At 44.5% G+C, this 16,229-nt stretch overlaps 2 protein-coding genes across 10 annotated transcripts in view; one reads left to right on the forward strand and one right to left on the reverse strand.

The window, feature by feature from the left end:
• The window catches only part of SLC43A3 (solute carrier family 43 member 3), a 46,678-nt gene extending 38,861 nt beyond the window's left edge, over positions 1–7,817 (forward strand). For all 8 annotated transcript variants that reach the window (XM_053398477.1, XM_053398486.1, XM_053398494.1 and 5 more), the window contains 6 exons: positions 990–1,144; positions 2,229–2,411; positions 4,089–4,208; positions 4,323–4,509; positions 6,068–6,191; positions 6,857–7,817. In XM_053398477.1, the coding sequence (XP_053254452.1) occupies positions 990–1,144; positions 2,229–2,411; positions 4,089–4,208; positions 4,323–4,509; positions 6,068–6,191; positions 6,857–7,009 (922 nt within the window). In that variant the 3' untranslated portion in view covers positions 7,010–7,817. The remainder of the gene's footprint in view (positions 1–989; positions 1,145–2,228; positions 2,412–4,088; positions 4,209–4,322; positions 4,510–6,067; positions 6,192–6,856) is intronic.
• A 2,285-nt stretch (positions 7,818–10,102) lies between these two features.
• The window catches only part of P2RX3 (purinergic receptor P2X 3), a 31,584-nt gene continuing 25,457 nt past the window's right edge, over positions 10,103–16,229 (reverse strand). For both annotated transcript variants that reach the window (XM_053398528.1, XM_053398519.1), the window contains exons 8-12: positions 14,649–14,785; positions 13,407–13,500; positions 12,651–12,716; positions 12,049–12,126; positions 10,103–11,367 (exon numbers count right to left, since the gene is read on the reverse strand). In XM_053398528.1, coding sequence (XP_053254503.1) covers positions 11,242–11,367; positions 12,049–12,126; positions 12,651–12,716; positions 13,407–13,500; positions 14,649–14,785 — 501 coding nt within the window. In that variant the 3' untranslated portion in view covers positions 10,103–11,241. The remainder of the gene's footprint in view (positions 11,368–12,048; positions 12,127–12,650; positions 12,717–13,406; positions 13,501–14,648; positions 14,786–16,229) is intronic.

A 16,229-nucleotide genomic window follows, 5' to 3' on the forward strand; every position in this document is an offset into this window, starting at 1 on the left:
GAGAGCAGCTCAGGTGCCATTTTGTAGCATCTTCAGAAAAGCCCTAATTAAACAGCATCTGCATGGCCTTCATTGAAAGGATGCAGGAAATATAGTCCAAAGTGAACCCATTGTTTCAGAATGCCTGCAGTTGAGGCAGGTATCCCTAAGACCCCAGACCTCTGCATGCTTAGTTGGAAATTTACATTGACATAAGGGCCAAACTACACAGCAAGCAAATACATGTTGACTACAGCCCTTTTTGAAGCAGTAAAGCCTGGGGGTGATCCAGAGTAGAGAAGCGTCTGATGGGAAGATGCTCAGCCTTTTTCCCACCTGCCCTTTTTCTGCCCCAAATTACCCCCTGGAGCAAATTCCCTCCCCTGTAGGGTTTTAAACACATATTCCCTCCCTCCTACCATTTCTATGCTCCTGATTGTTCTCCCTGAAAGCAGCATTGCTGCTTCGAAAAGGTTCACTGGGCTATAGTTAAACCTGTTTGCGTGCAATGTGTCGTTTAGCCTTAAATCTCAGAGTTTCTATGGAACTCACTCTCAAGTAAGTTTGTAGAGGACTCCCAGCCTAAACTGGTGAGCAGTGAACTGATTTGGAATGAAACTTCCCATTTCTCACCACTATCAAATAAGAAAACTGTAGGAATGAAGAGAGAGGGGAATGTTGTTGGCTCAAACACATGGTGAAAGTATTTGCTGCAATAGAGATAAACTAATCTGAGGCTGAGTTCTCAGTTTCCTGTACTCCTTTTCTCTTACATGTTGAATCATCCATTTATAGTTTATGCATTTAATGGCAATTTCTATTTACTTGGCTTTATGATCAATGCCATTGTGATTTTGTACCTTTCTGTCATGGTACATCATCTGAAAGAACAAATCAATCGTGTTTGTACCGCCCTGTCTTTCTCTCTTTGCACATGTGGAACTTGGGTTTTCATTCTTTGTATGGGAAATAAGTCCCCAGGATACCAGTTATGTTGATTGTGTCTGCAGAGTGAGCTGTCACAAGAGGTCCCGTTCGTATCGCACCTATGAGGAGCAACGTAGCCCCAAAGTCCTGGATGAGAATGATGCAGAGGACTCGGATAATCTGCATGCTGACCCAGCACTCGAAGAAAATTCCACCAACAAAGGGCTTGTTGGCATAGGTAGGGACTGAGACCGGTTCCAAGGTTGGTGGTTAGAGATTCTAGCTGGGCCTTAATATTGGATGGGAATGTTGCATTTGGGAAAATATGTTAAAAAATAGAGTAAATCTGCTGCAAAGTAAGTGCAGTCTATGGGGGCTTGAGGGTGTCAGATATACCTTTCACTTGGCATTTGTTCCAAGAAGAGGTTCTGTGTGCATTTATGTGTTTCTGTAGTCAGGTTCATATATCTCATTTCTTACCCTCAAATGTCTGAAAGCCCAGGGACCTCAAGAGTCAAGTCAGTTCCTTTAACCTTTCTTAATCCTACCCAGTGCCGGATTTACGTGTAAGCTAAACAAGCTATAGTTTAGGGCCCCACCCTCTTGGCCCCCCCAAAAAATTAAAGGAAAAAAACCTGGATGTACATTTCCAAAATATAATATAAAAAACAAATAAAATAAAACCTACATATAGCAACGGTGTTTTGTGTTGTGTAGGCTCCTATGATGTAAGTAATGGGCCCCGCCTGCTATATAAAGGGCCTCATTACCTTCAGTAGCTTAGGGCCTCATCAAACCTAAATCCGGCCCTGATCCTACGCACCCACCCCTGCGCTACTAGTAATTCACAGGCAGACATCTATGCTCATCATTCCTGCTAGAGAATAAGACCTCATGTCTTCTGAAGCATCACAGTCAGCTATTCCTTTTTGGGTGGGCAGGCAAGCAGGAAGAGTTAACTCATTTGTTTGCTCTTAGTGGTTTTCCCCAGGGCATGTGAATTAATGACTGGAAGATTTCAGCCATACTTAATCATGTTTATCCATAGCATCACTACTGACAAAATGTAAGTCCTATACCAGAACCAGCTTCGCATGCCCATTTGTCACCCCTGGGTGAGAGATTCTCTAGGCCTCTGCATGGGGAGCTAATTGCTTAGAAGCCCTCATAAAAACCAATGGATGTGCATTTGATTTGTGCCTCGAAAGGGCTCTCACTTTGGTATGACTGTCAGCAGTGAAATAGTAGCAAGGTACTGTGTGACATAAAGATCATTTCAGATTTTACACATGCCTCCTGTCCCCTCTTTTTGATTTATTTAGGAGATGCTGAGACTGCAGCAAACCTCAAGGCTCCAGCTGTTGTTTCCTTCTGGAGCTGTGTCTTCTCCAAACTGTTTTTTTGGCATCTGGTGTGGCTGTCGGTGATGCAGCTGCGCCACTATCTCTTCATTGGCACCCTCAACCCCATGCTGACACAGCTGGCTGAGGGAGACGCCACCCTTGGTAAGGAGAGTATTGGAAAAGGGGCAGGGAACCATCGGGTGGGGATTAAGAGGTTCTCTTGTTTGCAGAATAATCTCCCTCCCTTTGCTGTCACCCTCAGTATAAACATTCAGGAGGAATTTTAAAACATATCTGTCCACCCACACATTTGAAAGCTGAAAAATACTGTTCTTGGGAAACTTTATTTTAATTTTTGACATTTTTTATGTTTTTATGTGTGTTGGAAGCTGTCCAGAGTGGCTGGGGCAACCCAGCCAGATGGACGGGTATAAATAATAAAATTATTGTTGTTGTTGTTGAAATTATTAGCTGTGAGGCTATGTGTCTATGTTTTTAAGTGTTTTTATTACTTTCTTTTAAACTATATTGTATTGATGCCCTGTTTCTTGCCACCCTGGGCTCCTTTGGGAAAATTTAGCCCCTCCACCAAATTTAGGATATGTAAGAAACAAACAAAAATGTGTGTGTGGAGATGGATAAGGGTTATTGGGTGAGATCCAACTAAGCCATAGCCATAGTAGACCCATGGAAATCAGTGGACCTAAACCTATTGTTTGCAATGGGTTTATTCTCATTATGGCTAACACTGGGTCTTGCCCTTTGTCTTGGGGCAGGTAGACTAGAAGAGTGTAGAAGGGAAAAAACTCACTATGAGAGAAGTTTTGTAATTGGGATTAATAAATTGAATTATTGTGCACCTAAGGAAGGTTTCCATCGAAACCTGTTGGGCTTTTCTCTGTTTCATCAAAGTTCCATATACAGTATAGCCAACTTAAGTTCTGTCAGACCCTCCAAGTATCCATATTTTCCAGGGAGGTCATTGATTTAGAGAAGACGTCCCAGTTTCTGATTTGATCCCAGAGTGTCCCACTTTTCCTTAGGATGTCCCTATTTTCATTGGAGAAATGTTGGAGGGTATGGAGTTACCTGACCCCCCCCCCCCAAGTCATCTGAAGGCAATCCTGTATGGAGAAGTTTTTTAATGTTTAATGTTTATTTTTTATATGTTGGAAGCTGCCCAGAGTGACTAGGGCAACCCAGTAAGATGTGTGGGGTATAAATAGTAAAATTATCATTACGGAATGGGATGTCCCTATTTTCATCAGAGAAATGTTGGAGGGTATGTTATGTTTAAAGTAGAGCTCTTGAAATGAATGGACCTAAATTAGTTGTACTCATTCATTGCAATGAGTCTACGCTAAATATGACCTAATGGTGGATACAGCCCACATAATTTCAGTACAATTTTGAGGCATGCCTCCATTTTCAGTCTCTTGTGTTTGGTGCTGCTGACTCCCTTTTCTCTCACCATGAGAGGAAGGCCATCTTGTCTCAGCATTGCTCTTGACCTCAGGAAAAAGCTGCTGAAATCGAATTACCGGTAAAATGGTGTTGTAATGACTTAGCTAAATAGCTGTGCCAGGAGACTGCCCTGGTCTGGGAGTTGAGGGGAAGCCCCTCCTGATAGTGATAGTCTTCCTATTGAGAAAGAAGAGGTAGTTCTTGAAAAATTTTTGCTTGGAACTACTGGAGAAATAAAGGCTCCTGACCTTTCATTCCTCCTAGTCTCTTGCCATCATCTAATAATGGGTTACGTGTATGAAAATCTTGGCACATATTTGTGCTGACGGGAAGAGGGTTTTGTCATCCTTTTTTCTTAATTCTTTCTGTCAACAGTGAGCAGCTACACCAATGCTTTTGCCTTCACCCAGTTCTGTGGAGTCATCTGTGCCCCCTGGAATGGGCTTATCCTGGACCGTCACAAACGTGGACATAAAAAGGAAGGGAGTTCGCAAGGTACGTCCCGTTGTGTGTGTTTTGCTTTCCTCATGAGACTGCCCATCAAGGATATTTGATTCCCCGAGGTCTCCTTTGGTCCTGCTCACCTCTGTCTGTATTCTCTGTTTCCAGGGGTGCCAGATTCCCTGGCGGACCTGCGCTCCTGTGTGCTGTCACTGGTCATCACAGTGCTGCAGTGCGTGGCCTTCTCAATTTGTGCCTCTATTCCGGTGCTGCCTGTGCAGTACGCCACATTTATCCTGCAGGTTCTGAGCCGCTCCTTCCTCTACGGGGGCAATGCTGCCTTCTTAGCCATTGCGTAAGTAACTGGCCTCTTCGTGAAAAGAGGAAAGTGTGGTTTGGGAGGGATGGATTAGGGGCGGGGGAAAGAGAAAGGGAAGGATGAAAGCAGAAGGAAGTTTTGATACTCAGTGAATGGTACTTGGAGCCACTGAGAGGAACTGGTAGTAGTGCAGAATAACAATCAATTACAGAAAATTGTTCACTGAAATCCTTTTCCCCTCTCTACCGACTCCTCTGGTTTTGAATTTTTTAGCAGAAACAGAGGCTGTTCAAGATTCTCCCCACACGCAAGAGGTCTAAAAATATCAATTTATACTAATAATAAATGGCTGCAGTTCTCAGAATCTTGCTTTAGGAGCAGCTTCCACAGTTCATAGCACAATTTATGTCTTCTGGGTTTGTAGAACCCTGCTGAGATACCTTTCTAGAGCTTGTCTCTGTCAGACGCAAGAGACTGGACAAAATGAACTATTTATCTGGCATTTTAATGTTTTGCAGTTATGCTATGATGGCAGTGTATGAGAAGTGACTGTTGCACTTGGCTTAAAATACTAAAGAAAGCAGATATGAGGAAAGGACTTAGTATGAGTGCTAAATCTGCTGGATGTTTTCATTTTAAGCTAGTCATTGAGGAGGCAGGCCACATGTTAGCATGGAATTTTCCTTCAATAGATTTAATGAAAAGCTGTTTGTTGCAGTGTGGGTGCAGACCCTCCAAGTGTCCCTATTTTCCAGGGATGTCCCTGATTTAGAGAAGCCGTCCCAGTTTCTGATTTGATCCCAGAATGCCCCACTTTTCCTTAGGATGTCCCTTTTTTAATTGGAGAAATGTTGGAGGGTATGGCGTTATCTGACCCCTGAGACGTCTGAAGCCAATCCTGTATAGGGATGCTTTTTTAATGTTTAATGTTTTATTATGTCTTTACATAGGTTGGAAGCAGGGGCATAGGAAGGGGGTGGGTGGGAGCGGACCACCCCGGGTATTGAGCCATCGGGGTAAGGGGGGCTGCACCGCTTTGCCAGTGGCATTCCCCCCCTTCCCCCTTCATTTTGACAGCTTGGGGGAGGCTTGGGAGTTGCAGATAGGTGGCGTGCCAAATGTCTGTCATGAGTAGCTTGCTCCACCCCCCTTTGAGGGCACCATCCACACCACGCCCCCCTCGCCCCCATGCTCCGCCGCTGGTTGGAAGCTGCCTAGAGTGGCTGGGCCAACCCAGTTAGATGTGTGGGGTATAAATAGTAAAATTATCATTATGGAATGAGACGTCCCTATTTTCATCAGAGAAATGTTGGAGGGTATGTGGGTGCCATGAAATAGTGGTGCAGACGCTGTAAACAAATGTCCTGCCCTGTTCCTTGACCATATGAGGGATGCAGGTCTGCTGTCCTTCCTCCTGATGAGGAAGGAAAGGAACACGGAAGTCAAAAAGAAAAGAAATAAAAATATAGAAGGATGGGAGGTGGAGAAGCAGCACATGGTGACAAGTCACTGTGAAGAGGATAGTCCGCTTAGACATGCCGTGTCACAATTTCCATGTCCTTCTTCCTCCCCCTCCCCCACTCTGTCTTGGCAGCTTCCCCTTGGAACACTTTGGGAAACTCTACGGCCTGGTGATGGGGCTCTCAGCCGTGGTGTCTCTCCTGCAATACCCCTGCTTCTCGCTCATCAGGGGCCCACTCAACGGGGATCCCTTTTATGTGAGTGTTTTGTGCCCTAATGAGTCTGTTTCACCAGGGGACAGTCAGTACCCCAAATGGGGATCTCTACTTCTTTCAGGAACAGTGTTGTATTGCAGACGGTAGTGAACAGGGAGCTAGGAGACCTGACGTACTACTTTGTTGACCAGGCAAAAGGCCAGGCCCCATGTATTGCAATATATATCTGAGTGTGTCCTGCTCTTCAGGGGGAAGTCTATTACTCCAAGTCGAGTTTAAATGGGCAGGGGACCTGGACAGCAAATTCAGCATACAGGGCACCTGGTCTGTTGTCCCAAGTAGGACTAGATATATTGCATTTTTTATTTGAAATAGTCATTTTTTGAACTTGCACGTATAGTTATAAATTAGCATATGGAAATATGCAAGTCTCTGTCCTCATTTGTCCTTTGGGCGGGGAGTGGTGCTGATGCATTTCCTCTTTTTTGGTGCGGCATAAGTGGCTGCCATAGGCCTGGCTGATTCAAAGCCTTCATTCTGCATACATCTATACCCTTCTGCCTCTATGCAGAGCAGGCATAGAGACCCAGATAGCTCTCTAGGCTAGGTGCCAGCCTCAGACACTTCACATTTCCTAGAGCCCCCCAGAAAGGAACATTTTTAGAAGCTGCCGCCTGAGTATTAATAGTGCATCTTTTCCCCCCCAGGTGAATATTGGTCTCGTAGTCCTAATGTTTCTGGCTTTGGTCAACCCAGTGATGGTGTGGTTGGAGTGCAAGCGGCGGCATAATGAACATAACATTGCAGGCTCCCCAGCCTTAACTGCAGGCAAGAAGGAAGGCCTGGAGTCTTCTATCTGAGCCCTTTGCTGTGTAGACTTTGCGAACCTCTCCTATCAAAAGGGAACCTTAAGAAGATTTGAAAAGGGAACTGAGGAAGAAGCCTCCTCTCTCTCTGAGCTTCATTCCCAGCAAAATCTGGTCACAGTCCAACACAGTCAGGTGTGCTTAAGTCCCTTGAAAGAAATGGACTTAAACATATCTGTGTTGCCAAACCACAGTTTATTGCTCCCTCTCTCCAGAGTGTTATTTTTCTAGGAATCAAACCTATATTGTATCCTCCTACTGTGGGGATTTAGGTTGTATTTCACTTACATTTATTTTGTTTATTAACAGAGCTATATTTTTGTGAATCATACAAACAAGCCAGTATTAGAGCAGGTACCAAGTTAGGATGTTTAATATGTCAGAAAATGCAACTCTTTAAAGTGGAAGTCTTAACATTTTTGTCTCCCATTAAGTTTTTGAATTAGTTGAAAAACAGTCTACCCTCATTGTTTTGAATTATTAAATAGATATATTTGATATTGGTTTTTAAGAACCAAAGTCCATTACACAGCTTGGGAGATATTCCTTCCAAAAAATTTTTTTTTAAAGTCATGGAATGGAAAAAAACCAACACCCTATGCTATTTGAATACTTCAATAAAGCTTGTCTTTTTTATATATGTAAAAAAAATCAATTGTGGAAAGATGCACTAGTTTAAGTCATTGTGTGGCAGTCAAGAAGTCCAATATTAAATTAAATTCAGAAGGGAACCCAACTGTAATGAAAGTTCATAAATACTGTAGAATAGCAGAAGAATAAGAAACCTGATGTTCAGCATCAATTTCTCTCTCTCTCTCTCTTACACACACACACACACACACACACACACACACACACACACTGGTGCACAGCTCTTCCCATCACAGATAAACTCTCCTTTCAAGGTACAGCAAGAAAATGTAGTGACTTGTTGGGTACTATAATTGTATCAATTATAGCACTGACTACAACAGCAGGTTTTGTTGTGTTGCCAGACCATCCCTTGGGGGTGGGGTCATTTCACCAGCCAACCTTAGAAGAGGCTCTAGCCTCCTCCTTTCTTTGTGGTTCCTGACAGGATGCCTAGGAACCACATGTTCCTTGCCTTGGGTTCCATGGCAGGAAAAAAGATGAGATGCAAATTTAAAGGAATAAACAGATGACCAGTGCTGTCTCAAAATAAGTAAGACACCTGTATAGAGAGGCTTGTGGCAGGAGGGGGAATCTGAATTCAAGACAGGGCAGGAGATGGATGGGGCTGATGGACCTGTAGGATTATGGATCTGGAAGCTTATCCTTTTACCACACATTCATACTGTGTTCTTCTGACTTGAATAGCTTCAATGAGACATAAAGCCAATGGTTTGTTGTTTTTTTAAAAAAAGTTAAGCTTGTTGAGACGGCTTATATGCTGCTGGTTCTTTCTATCAAACACATACTGAGGTCTATGTTTATATTCAAAGTTTACTGTTATGTACTGAGTTGAATAGGATCCAAACTGCAGCAGTCTGATTGGTCCTAGAACAATAGGATCCAAAAGGCAGCAGTCTGATTGGTCCTAGAACAATACAGCAGTATGATTGGTTGGCAGGAACCACCCAATCATGCTCCAGATAGAAGTGAATCCACAACCTGATTGGCTTACAGTAGAATTCCCTTGGGCCTACCCGCAGCCGTGCCGGGTCCCGTCAGGCCCTCCAGAGGGTACGACAGGCCCCATCAGGCCGCCTCCTGCCACATGACATCTTCCACATGCGCCAGACACCCACAAATTGGGGCAGAATCCGGGGCATCTGCTGCCAATAGCAGTTTCTTATGACTGCCCGGAAAGAGATTTCTGTTAACTGTAGAACTGTGGCTTTGCTACTACAGACAGGTTGTGTTTCTGGCTCAAGCACCAGCTTCACGAATATTCTCAGTCATTATTCTCTGAGCTGATGCTTGTCTTCTGCAAGCTCATCTACGTATAAGCTTGCACCAGCAACATGGGAAAGTATGCATCATCTCCTCTGTCATCGTGTTGTGCCCTAAGTTAAGGGGACCATTTGTGCCATCTGAAGTCTCTGCCTGTGTTCCTGCCTCTCATAAAGACAGAAGCTAGTGCCTGTGAGTCAGGCAGCCTGAAGGATTCTAGAATACAAAGGAAAGTGCTGATTCCAGCAGGGCCTACCCCTCTCAAATAGGTGATTAGCAGAGTCAAAGGAGACAGCACCCCACCGACCATTTTTCCATCGCTCTTTGTGACAGTCCAATCTGGTACTGAGAGTTGCATGCGCAGCCTTGATTATGACATTCAGTGATCAAATGCAAACTACAGTGCATGCATGACAGTTTCCAATCCAGCAGAAGGACACGCATATTGCTCTCACTTGATCAAGCTATGAACCTTCCAAAAGAATTTACATCATAAATCCATGTTACACCTGCCGGATGACCATCTTTTCCTGGGCGGGGTATTTGCTACCAGTATGAGAAGATGAGCGGATGTTTCCTGGGGGAGGCAAACAGTTGGGGGATGTTCTTCCTGAAAGGGTAGATCACCTGCGATTGGAGTCAGTGCTTGGCAACAGCAAGGCTGGAGTGGTGGGGAAGAACTTGCCAGTTTTGAATGTGGGGTAGATCAAGCTACAAGTTTAGTGGGCTGAAAGCAGCAGGGAGGCTCCAGTGGTCCCAGCTGTTGCTTTGGGGAAGTGTCATAGCTCTATCATAGAGCATCTGATTTGCACGTCAAAGGTTCAATTTCCAGGTGGGGGGGGGGGAGAGATTCACATCTGAAGAAAATTCAGAAAGCTACTGCAAAGCAATGAAGACAGTAGTGGACTAGATGGACCAGTTATCTAGCTGGGTATAAGGCAGCTTTTAATGTTCCTTTGGGGAACCTGATGTAGGATTAGGAGCTGTGGTGTCTGCTGCAGGGGCCGACTTTCTTCCACTGGACCCTGCTTCTACATTTGAAAATGGAACCAATATTAGACATCGTAAGTCTCTGGCTCTCTCTCATCCAAAGGCTGTATTGTCTCCACTGCTCTTGGAGTAGGGAGTACCTATCGGCATTGTCACAGAATGAAAAACAAACAAACCCACCACTATTTACAGCACACCCATGTTTTCTTGCCTCATAGATTACGCATGCATATTTATTTTTATTCAGAAACTTCCATCACTTTGCCGAAAAGGCCTGGCCATTTGGTAGGTGAAGGAGTGGTCAAAGCTCCCTAACCACCACCCTCTCACGTGACCTTTGTGTTGATCCATGTGACAGTGTTTTAAACTTCTCCTTCTCTGCATAAAATACTGTCACATGGATCATCACAAAGGTCATGTGAGAAAACTTCTCCATCTCTCATAATACTAGAACTCAGCCATCCAGTAAGTTAAATATTGGAAAATTTGGGAGAAACGAAAGGAAGAACTTCTCCATTCTGCACAGTTGAAGTATGACATTTGGTCTCACTAGATGTAATGTTGGTACCAAGTTGAATGGCTTTAAAAGAGGGTGAGTGTTACCAGTGGCTGCTAGCCATCATGGCTCTATCCAGCCTCCCCTGGCTGCCCCTGTATTCCTGTTGGTGGAATTCTCAAGTGGGGAGAGGACTGCTGCACTCAAGTCCTGCATGTGTGCTTCCCACAGGCATCTGTCTGGCCACTGTGAGACTAGGATGCTGGTCTAGTTGGGACTTTAGGTGTTCTTATGTAATGTCACCACATGGTACAGCTCAGCTCACGAGGTGGAGATTTGATGCTGCTGTCGTGCCACCCCATAGTGAATCTGAGATTCATGGGTTCAGTGTGAAAAGCAGTTTTCCACTGATACATTTTCCAGTTCTACTGGAACTCTTAAGAGTTTTTTTGGATGATCATCCCACACCCACTTTTAATGCACTGGTGTTGGTGACCCAGGAATCTCCTTTTCTTTAAGTAACACTTTTTGTTGTGGCTATTTTCTCAAGGAAGAGGTGAGAGGGGATATGAGTCTCTGACAAGTTAAGACTCACAAGCTTCTCTGGGAGAGGTGGGCCATGATGTGAAACTGAGAAAAAAACAGGGACAGGGAGAGAGAGAATTGGGAAGCACACAGTAAACTGAAACCAACCAACCAGTTCCCTCAACCCCAGTGGTGCAATGTGACAGAAGAATCCAAATTGAAGGGCTGTTATGTGGGGCAGCACCCATGACAGCAGAGCGATATAGGAAATTTGTTAATGTCCTCTTCACATGTCTGTCTGTTAGAGTCCAATTGAGAAGGTGCCTGAATCAGTTGACTGTTTCTCCTCACAACGACGTCCCAGGGTCTGGTTGTTCTGGTAAATGGGGCTTCCAGAAGTGTCTGGATGCAACACTTTCTCTGACACCTGGGTGCGGAGAGAGACAGAAAGCTGTTACCTTTGTAGAGGAATCATTATTATTCCTATTTATTACCTCTATATCATACTTTTCCTCTTAGGAGCTCAAGGTGGCATACATGGTTCTCCCCACAACAACCCAGAGAGTTTAAGTTAGGCCAAGACACAGTAACTTGCCCAAAGTTACCTAATGAGCTTCATTGCCAAGTGGGGATTTGATCCTGCGTCTCCTAGGGCCTAGCCCAGCACTCTAACCCCTGCCCCACACTAGCTTGCACAATTCTGAATATTTCTTCTCATGCTCTATTCTGCAGACTATGACTTAGCTCCTTGTGACAGGGCAAGAGCAGGGAAGAAGTGAAGAGGCTGCAGTGTTCTAACTGTGCACCAGCACACTTGCTCATTTACACTGAGTCATGGTTTGGTTCAGTGTTACGTGTGAACAAGGCTGGGGGTGGAGCTAAAAAGTTGAGTAGAGGGGAGTTTTCCCCATAGCGAGCAGAGTCTACTATAATGGATCTTCAGCTGGTGGGCCAAGATGCACTGCTAGGTCATCATTTGACATAAGATGGGTTGCAACAGCAGCACTGCAACCATAAGAGGCTCCTGGTCTGAAAAGGCTGAGGTCTACTGGCACGGGGGTACTTTTGCTGGCAATGAACTTTGCTGTACTGTACTGTAGAGACCCACCTCTTCAAATTTCTTGGCCTTGTACTGATCTGCTCCCTTCAGGAAGTTGAGGAGAATAATGTCACACAAGACTGTCCCCTGAAGTGAGAAGAGAACAGGTGAGATGGCCTCTCACAGGAGAAGTGGCCAGGCAAAATGGTACAGCAGAAGAAGCAACTCTGGGCATAACTGACTGACTGGTGCATTAATCAACATTTTCAGATTAGAAAAAGCCTGACCAAGAGGAAGCTCAAATCCTTGATCCTCCGGAGCTTCCTAAAACCCAGCACTTTCCACTCTCCTCCCCAGTCGGAGAATCCATACGGACATAAAGAGAGGCTGGTGGATCAGGCCAATGGCCAATCTAGTCCAATATCCTGTTCTCACAGTGGCCAGCCAAATGCTTGTGGGAAGTTTGGACAAGAGCACTCTGGCTGTCCAGAAGGAAATGTAGCTCTTCGGCTGAAAAAGTGTCCAAACTGCGCTAGAGAACCTTGTCCTAATCAGGTGTGTGAAGTTCTGAGAACTAAAACCCATGAATGGTGAAATCCAAACAGTTCTTTGGACTAAACAATGAAAGGAGAGAAGACATGACAAAACCTTGGGCAATCCAAAATGCTTACCACCCCAACAGACGTGAAGGCTGCCACTGTGTTGATGAGGGTTGGGATGATGTTGAATTTCCCAGCCTGAGGGAACACAAGGCAAAGTTAGCATACCAAAAACGGTTCTCCTTGAAGAATCAGAGGATTGGAATAAATGTCAGCGAACTAGGATACCACCAAAATGGCTCCCCCTCCAGTTGTGAAAGGCGTTCTTGGGCTATTCATGAAAGGACCTCTACCTTAGCTTGCAGCTCTCTGTAGAAGGGCCACAGTCGTGGATGCCACTGTCATCTTAATCATTCCAGCTTACCGTCTTTGGCATGGCCACTGGTGTCACTTTGATGGTCAAGAATCCAGAGTTCCACAATAATAATTCAATATGGAATTATTGATTAATTAACATACTACAGAAGAATGGGTAACTAGCAGCATCTGAACACATTTGTGAAAAGATGGGTTTTATTTGTGATGTTTTGAAGGAATAATTTTTGAATGTATGCATATCCTTCGAGATCCTAACGTTGCCACTTCTTATTTACTTTAGCGATTCCTGGAAGTACGTTCCCTTGAATTTCATGAGGCTCATCAGGATAGAAATGTATAGGATTGTGCTACAAGTACCCCTTGCAAGACATATTGCCTTTGTAAATGCATAAGGACCTGGGCTTTTAATTCCCTGGGCATTAGTTAAGATTTAACTCTCTCCCACCATATCCCATCAGGCCTCTGCCTAGCCATTGCTTTATGTTTGCGCAGTTGCCCTGTGCCACTCACATTCCCGTATACCAGAACATCAAAGCGAATGCCAAAGGCTTTCATGAGGGTGCGGAACTCTGTGCCGTTCTCTTGCTTGTAGTATTTGGCATATCTGTGGGCGAGGGAAAGGGACACACACAGGTCCATGGGTCTGTTTAGGCCAACAGCAAACACATGATTGCATGTACATACACATCCATGCAAGGTAAACATAATGGTGAGGTGCCATTGGATGGTTGTAACAGTAGAAGAGGAGAGTCGGAAGGCTGTGAACCTGCAATAGAATGCTTGCCAGCTAGCAGCTAGAAGGCACTAAGGCTGTTACTTGCAAACTGTGGGTTGTGTCCAACAGAGCCATCCTGTTCACACAAGGACTTCCCTTCCCTCTCCACTTCCCATGTGCTCTCGAAGGTTAAGGAGACAGAATGGGTGGGTGTACAGGGAGAGGGAGGAGAAGTTCTGTTGCACAAGCAAAAGTCTTTGGGGAAATGGGCAACTTCATTGGATAGAACCCTGAGTGCCTCAACACACCAGCAAAGGTGCTGGGACCCCAAAATACACAGGAAGCTGTTTCAAAATGAGCTAGACCAATAATTCGCTAGCTCAATGCCTTCTACTCCATTGGTCTGCTGTGGGTGTGTCAGGAAACACTGCTATCACACAGCCTGACCTAAGATGGGCTGCAACAGTGGCACAATTATCATATAAAATATGTGGTAAAAAGGATAAGAAATGGGTGTCAAATGCAAGTCTGGGTTAAAGGTGCGTCCCAGGTCTCAAAATATTGATGACTGTTGGTCTATTCTGACTGACAGAAGTGCTTCAAATTCTCAAACAGATTTTTCCTTCTTTCACCTATCTGATAATTCACCTAGAAATAGCAAGCGTTGAACCAGGCACCTTCTGCATGCAAATTGTGCCCTCTGCTACTGAACTGCCATTCTTCCCCTTTGTTCTCTGTGTGTGGCTGGCAGAGTAAGGACACCTGCATTTATGTACAGAGCAGATGTGTCTTATGTGCAAGACGAGTTCTGCAGCTGAAAAGTCATATATAATGAGGGCTGCCTCTGGTGTATCTGCACAGGGGGAAAAGCAGGTGGAAGATGTGTGGGTGGGCGCGAAAGTGCACAGGACAGCATGTTCATAAGCCACAGCAAGGGTGAGAATGTGGGGAGGAATCTTAAATTACAAAGTCATTGCAACAGGGGAAGGGATTCCGAGTATTGGTTTTGATTGAGGACTGAAAAGCTCCGCACTTACCTGAAATTGTATCCATTAGAGACTTTGTTCTTCTCAGAGACACCATCAAGCCGGTTGAATGAATAGCTGGGGACACAGCGATCCCAAGAATGGTCCAGGTCACACACCCATCCGATCTTGATCCCTATTATCCCACCCTGTGTGGAAAAACACACCCTCAGGCAAAATCTCCCTACAAGCTGAGCAGGGAGTTTCTGGCCACTAAGCAGGGACAAGGAACTTCACAGACACAGAGCCAGTTCTAAAGGCATGTGGCCCAAGATCACGTCATACTAATTAAATTATGCTTTGTGGTCTTTAATTATTTTATTGTGCAATTTAGGGTCACTAAAATACAGTGGTACATCAGTTTCTGAACGTTTTTGTTGACAAACATTTCAGTTTTTGAATGCACCTTGGAAGTCGAACATGCCACGCGGCTTCTGTACTGAGTTTTCTATATTGTGTTTTTTGTATTAAGGCTTCTGTATTGAGTTTTTGGTTTTCGAACATTTCAGAATTCGAATAGTGTTCCAGAATGTATTACGTTTGAAAACCGAGGTACCACTGTATAGTACAAGGATGGGTTTTCCCCACCACCATCTTTTTAATTCATGCTTACACATGGTGTGAGGGGTTCTAATCCTGACTACCGATGGATTGTGAATAAATGGTAGCTAATCTGGATCCATTAGAATGATAGGAATCTGCTTTACACACAGACAGAGACCATCAGTAATGGAACTGAGACAGCTTGTAACTGTAAGTGTGCAAGTTTGCCTGTTATGGTCACACACAGACCCTTGTTGAGGAAAAGTAGCAGATGATTTTATTATGGGAAGCACATAACTTGGGTAGGGTAGAAGTTCCAGTTTTAAGCTACCGTATTTTTTGCACCATAACACTCACTTTTTTCCTCCTAAAAAGTAAGGGGAAATGTCTGTGCGTGTTATGGAGGGAATGCCTACGGGTGGCATGCCTACGGATTTTCCTCCTCTAAAAACTACGTGCGTGTTATGGTCGGGTGCGTGTTATAGAGCGAAAAATACGGTAACTAGGCTGGAGAAATAATATGCTTGCTTCTTTTGTTGACCTCTCATCTCAAGGTCCAAAAGAGGAGAGGGAGAGGGAGGCAAAAGTTAGAGAGGATGCAGCTTAAGGATATCAGTCTTAATACCAAAAGATAGAAAAGTCAGCATAGAGATCAAAGGTACAGAGCTAGAGTAAGCAACCTCCAGATTCCTACACTATCTGTTCAAACTCCCTCTTTCTGTAAACTGAGTTGCACCCAAGCTTCCAGAAAGTGGTCCATCAAGTTCAATATTGTCTGCACTGAGTGGCAGCAGCTCTCCCGGATTTCAGAGCTCTATTTGGAGGGGCTGAGGAGTAGCATCTCCAAAGTACAGGGGTGTAATCTTATGAACATCACCATAAAGTTATCCACCCTAACCCCATGCCTGTGGTCCCTGCTATCTCTGTTTGCAAATGCTTTCATCCTGGTACCACTGTTGCACCATTTATTTCAATGGTTCTGATGTACATTTATATCCCTGCTCTGATCTCTAAGGAGATCAGAGCTGTACTTTAGAATTTCAGCAGCCT

Source organism: Podarcis raffonei, chromosome 1 (genome assembly GCF_027172205.1).
Source record: "Podarcis raffonei isolate rPodRaf1 chromosome 1, rPodRaf1.pri, whole genome shotgun sequence".
Lineage (NCBI taxonomy): Eukaryota > Metazoa > Chordata > Lepidosauria > Squamata > Lacertidae > Podarcis > Podarcis raffonei.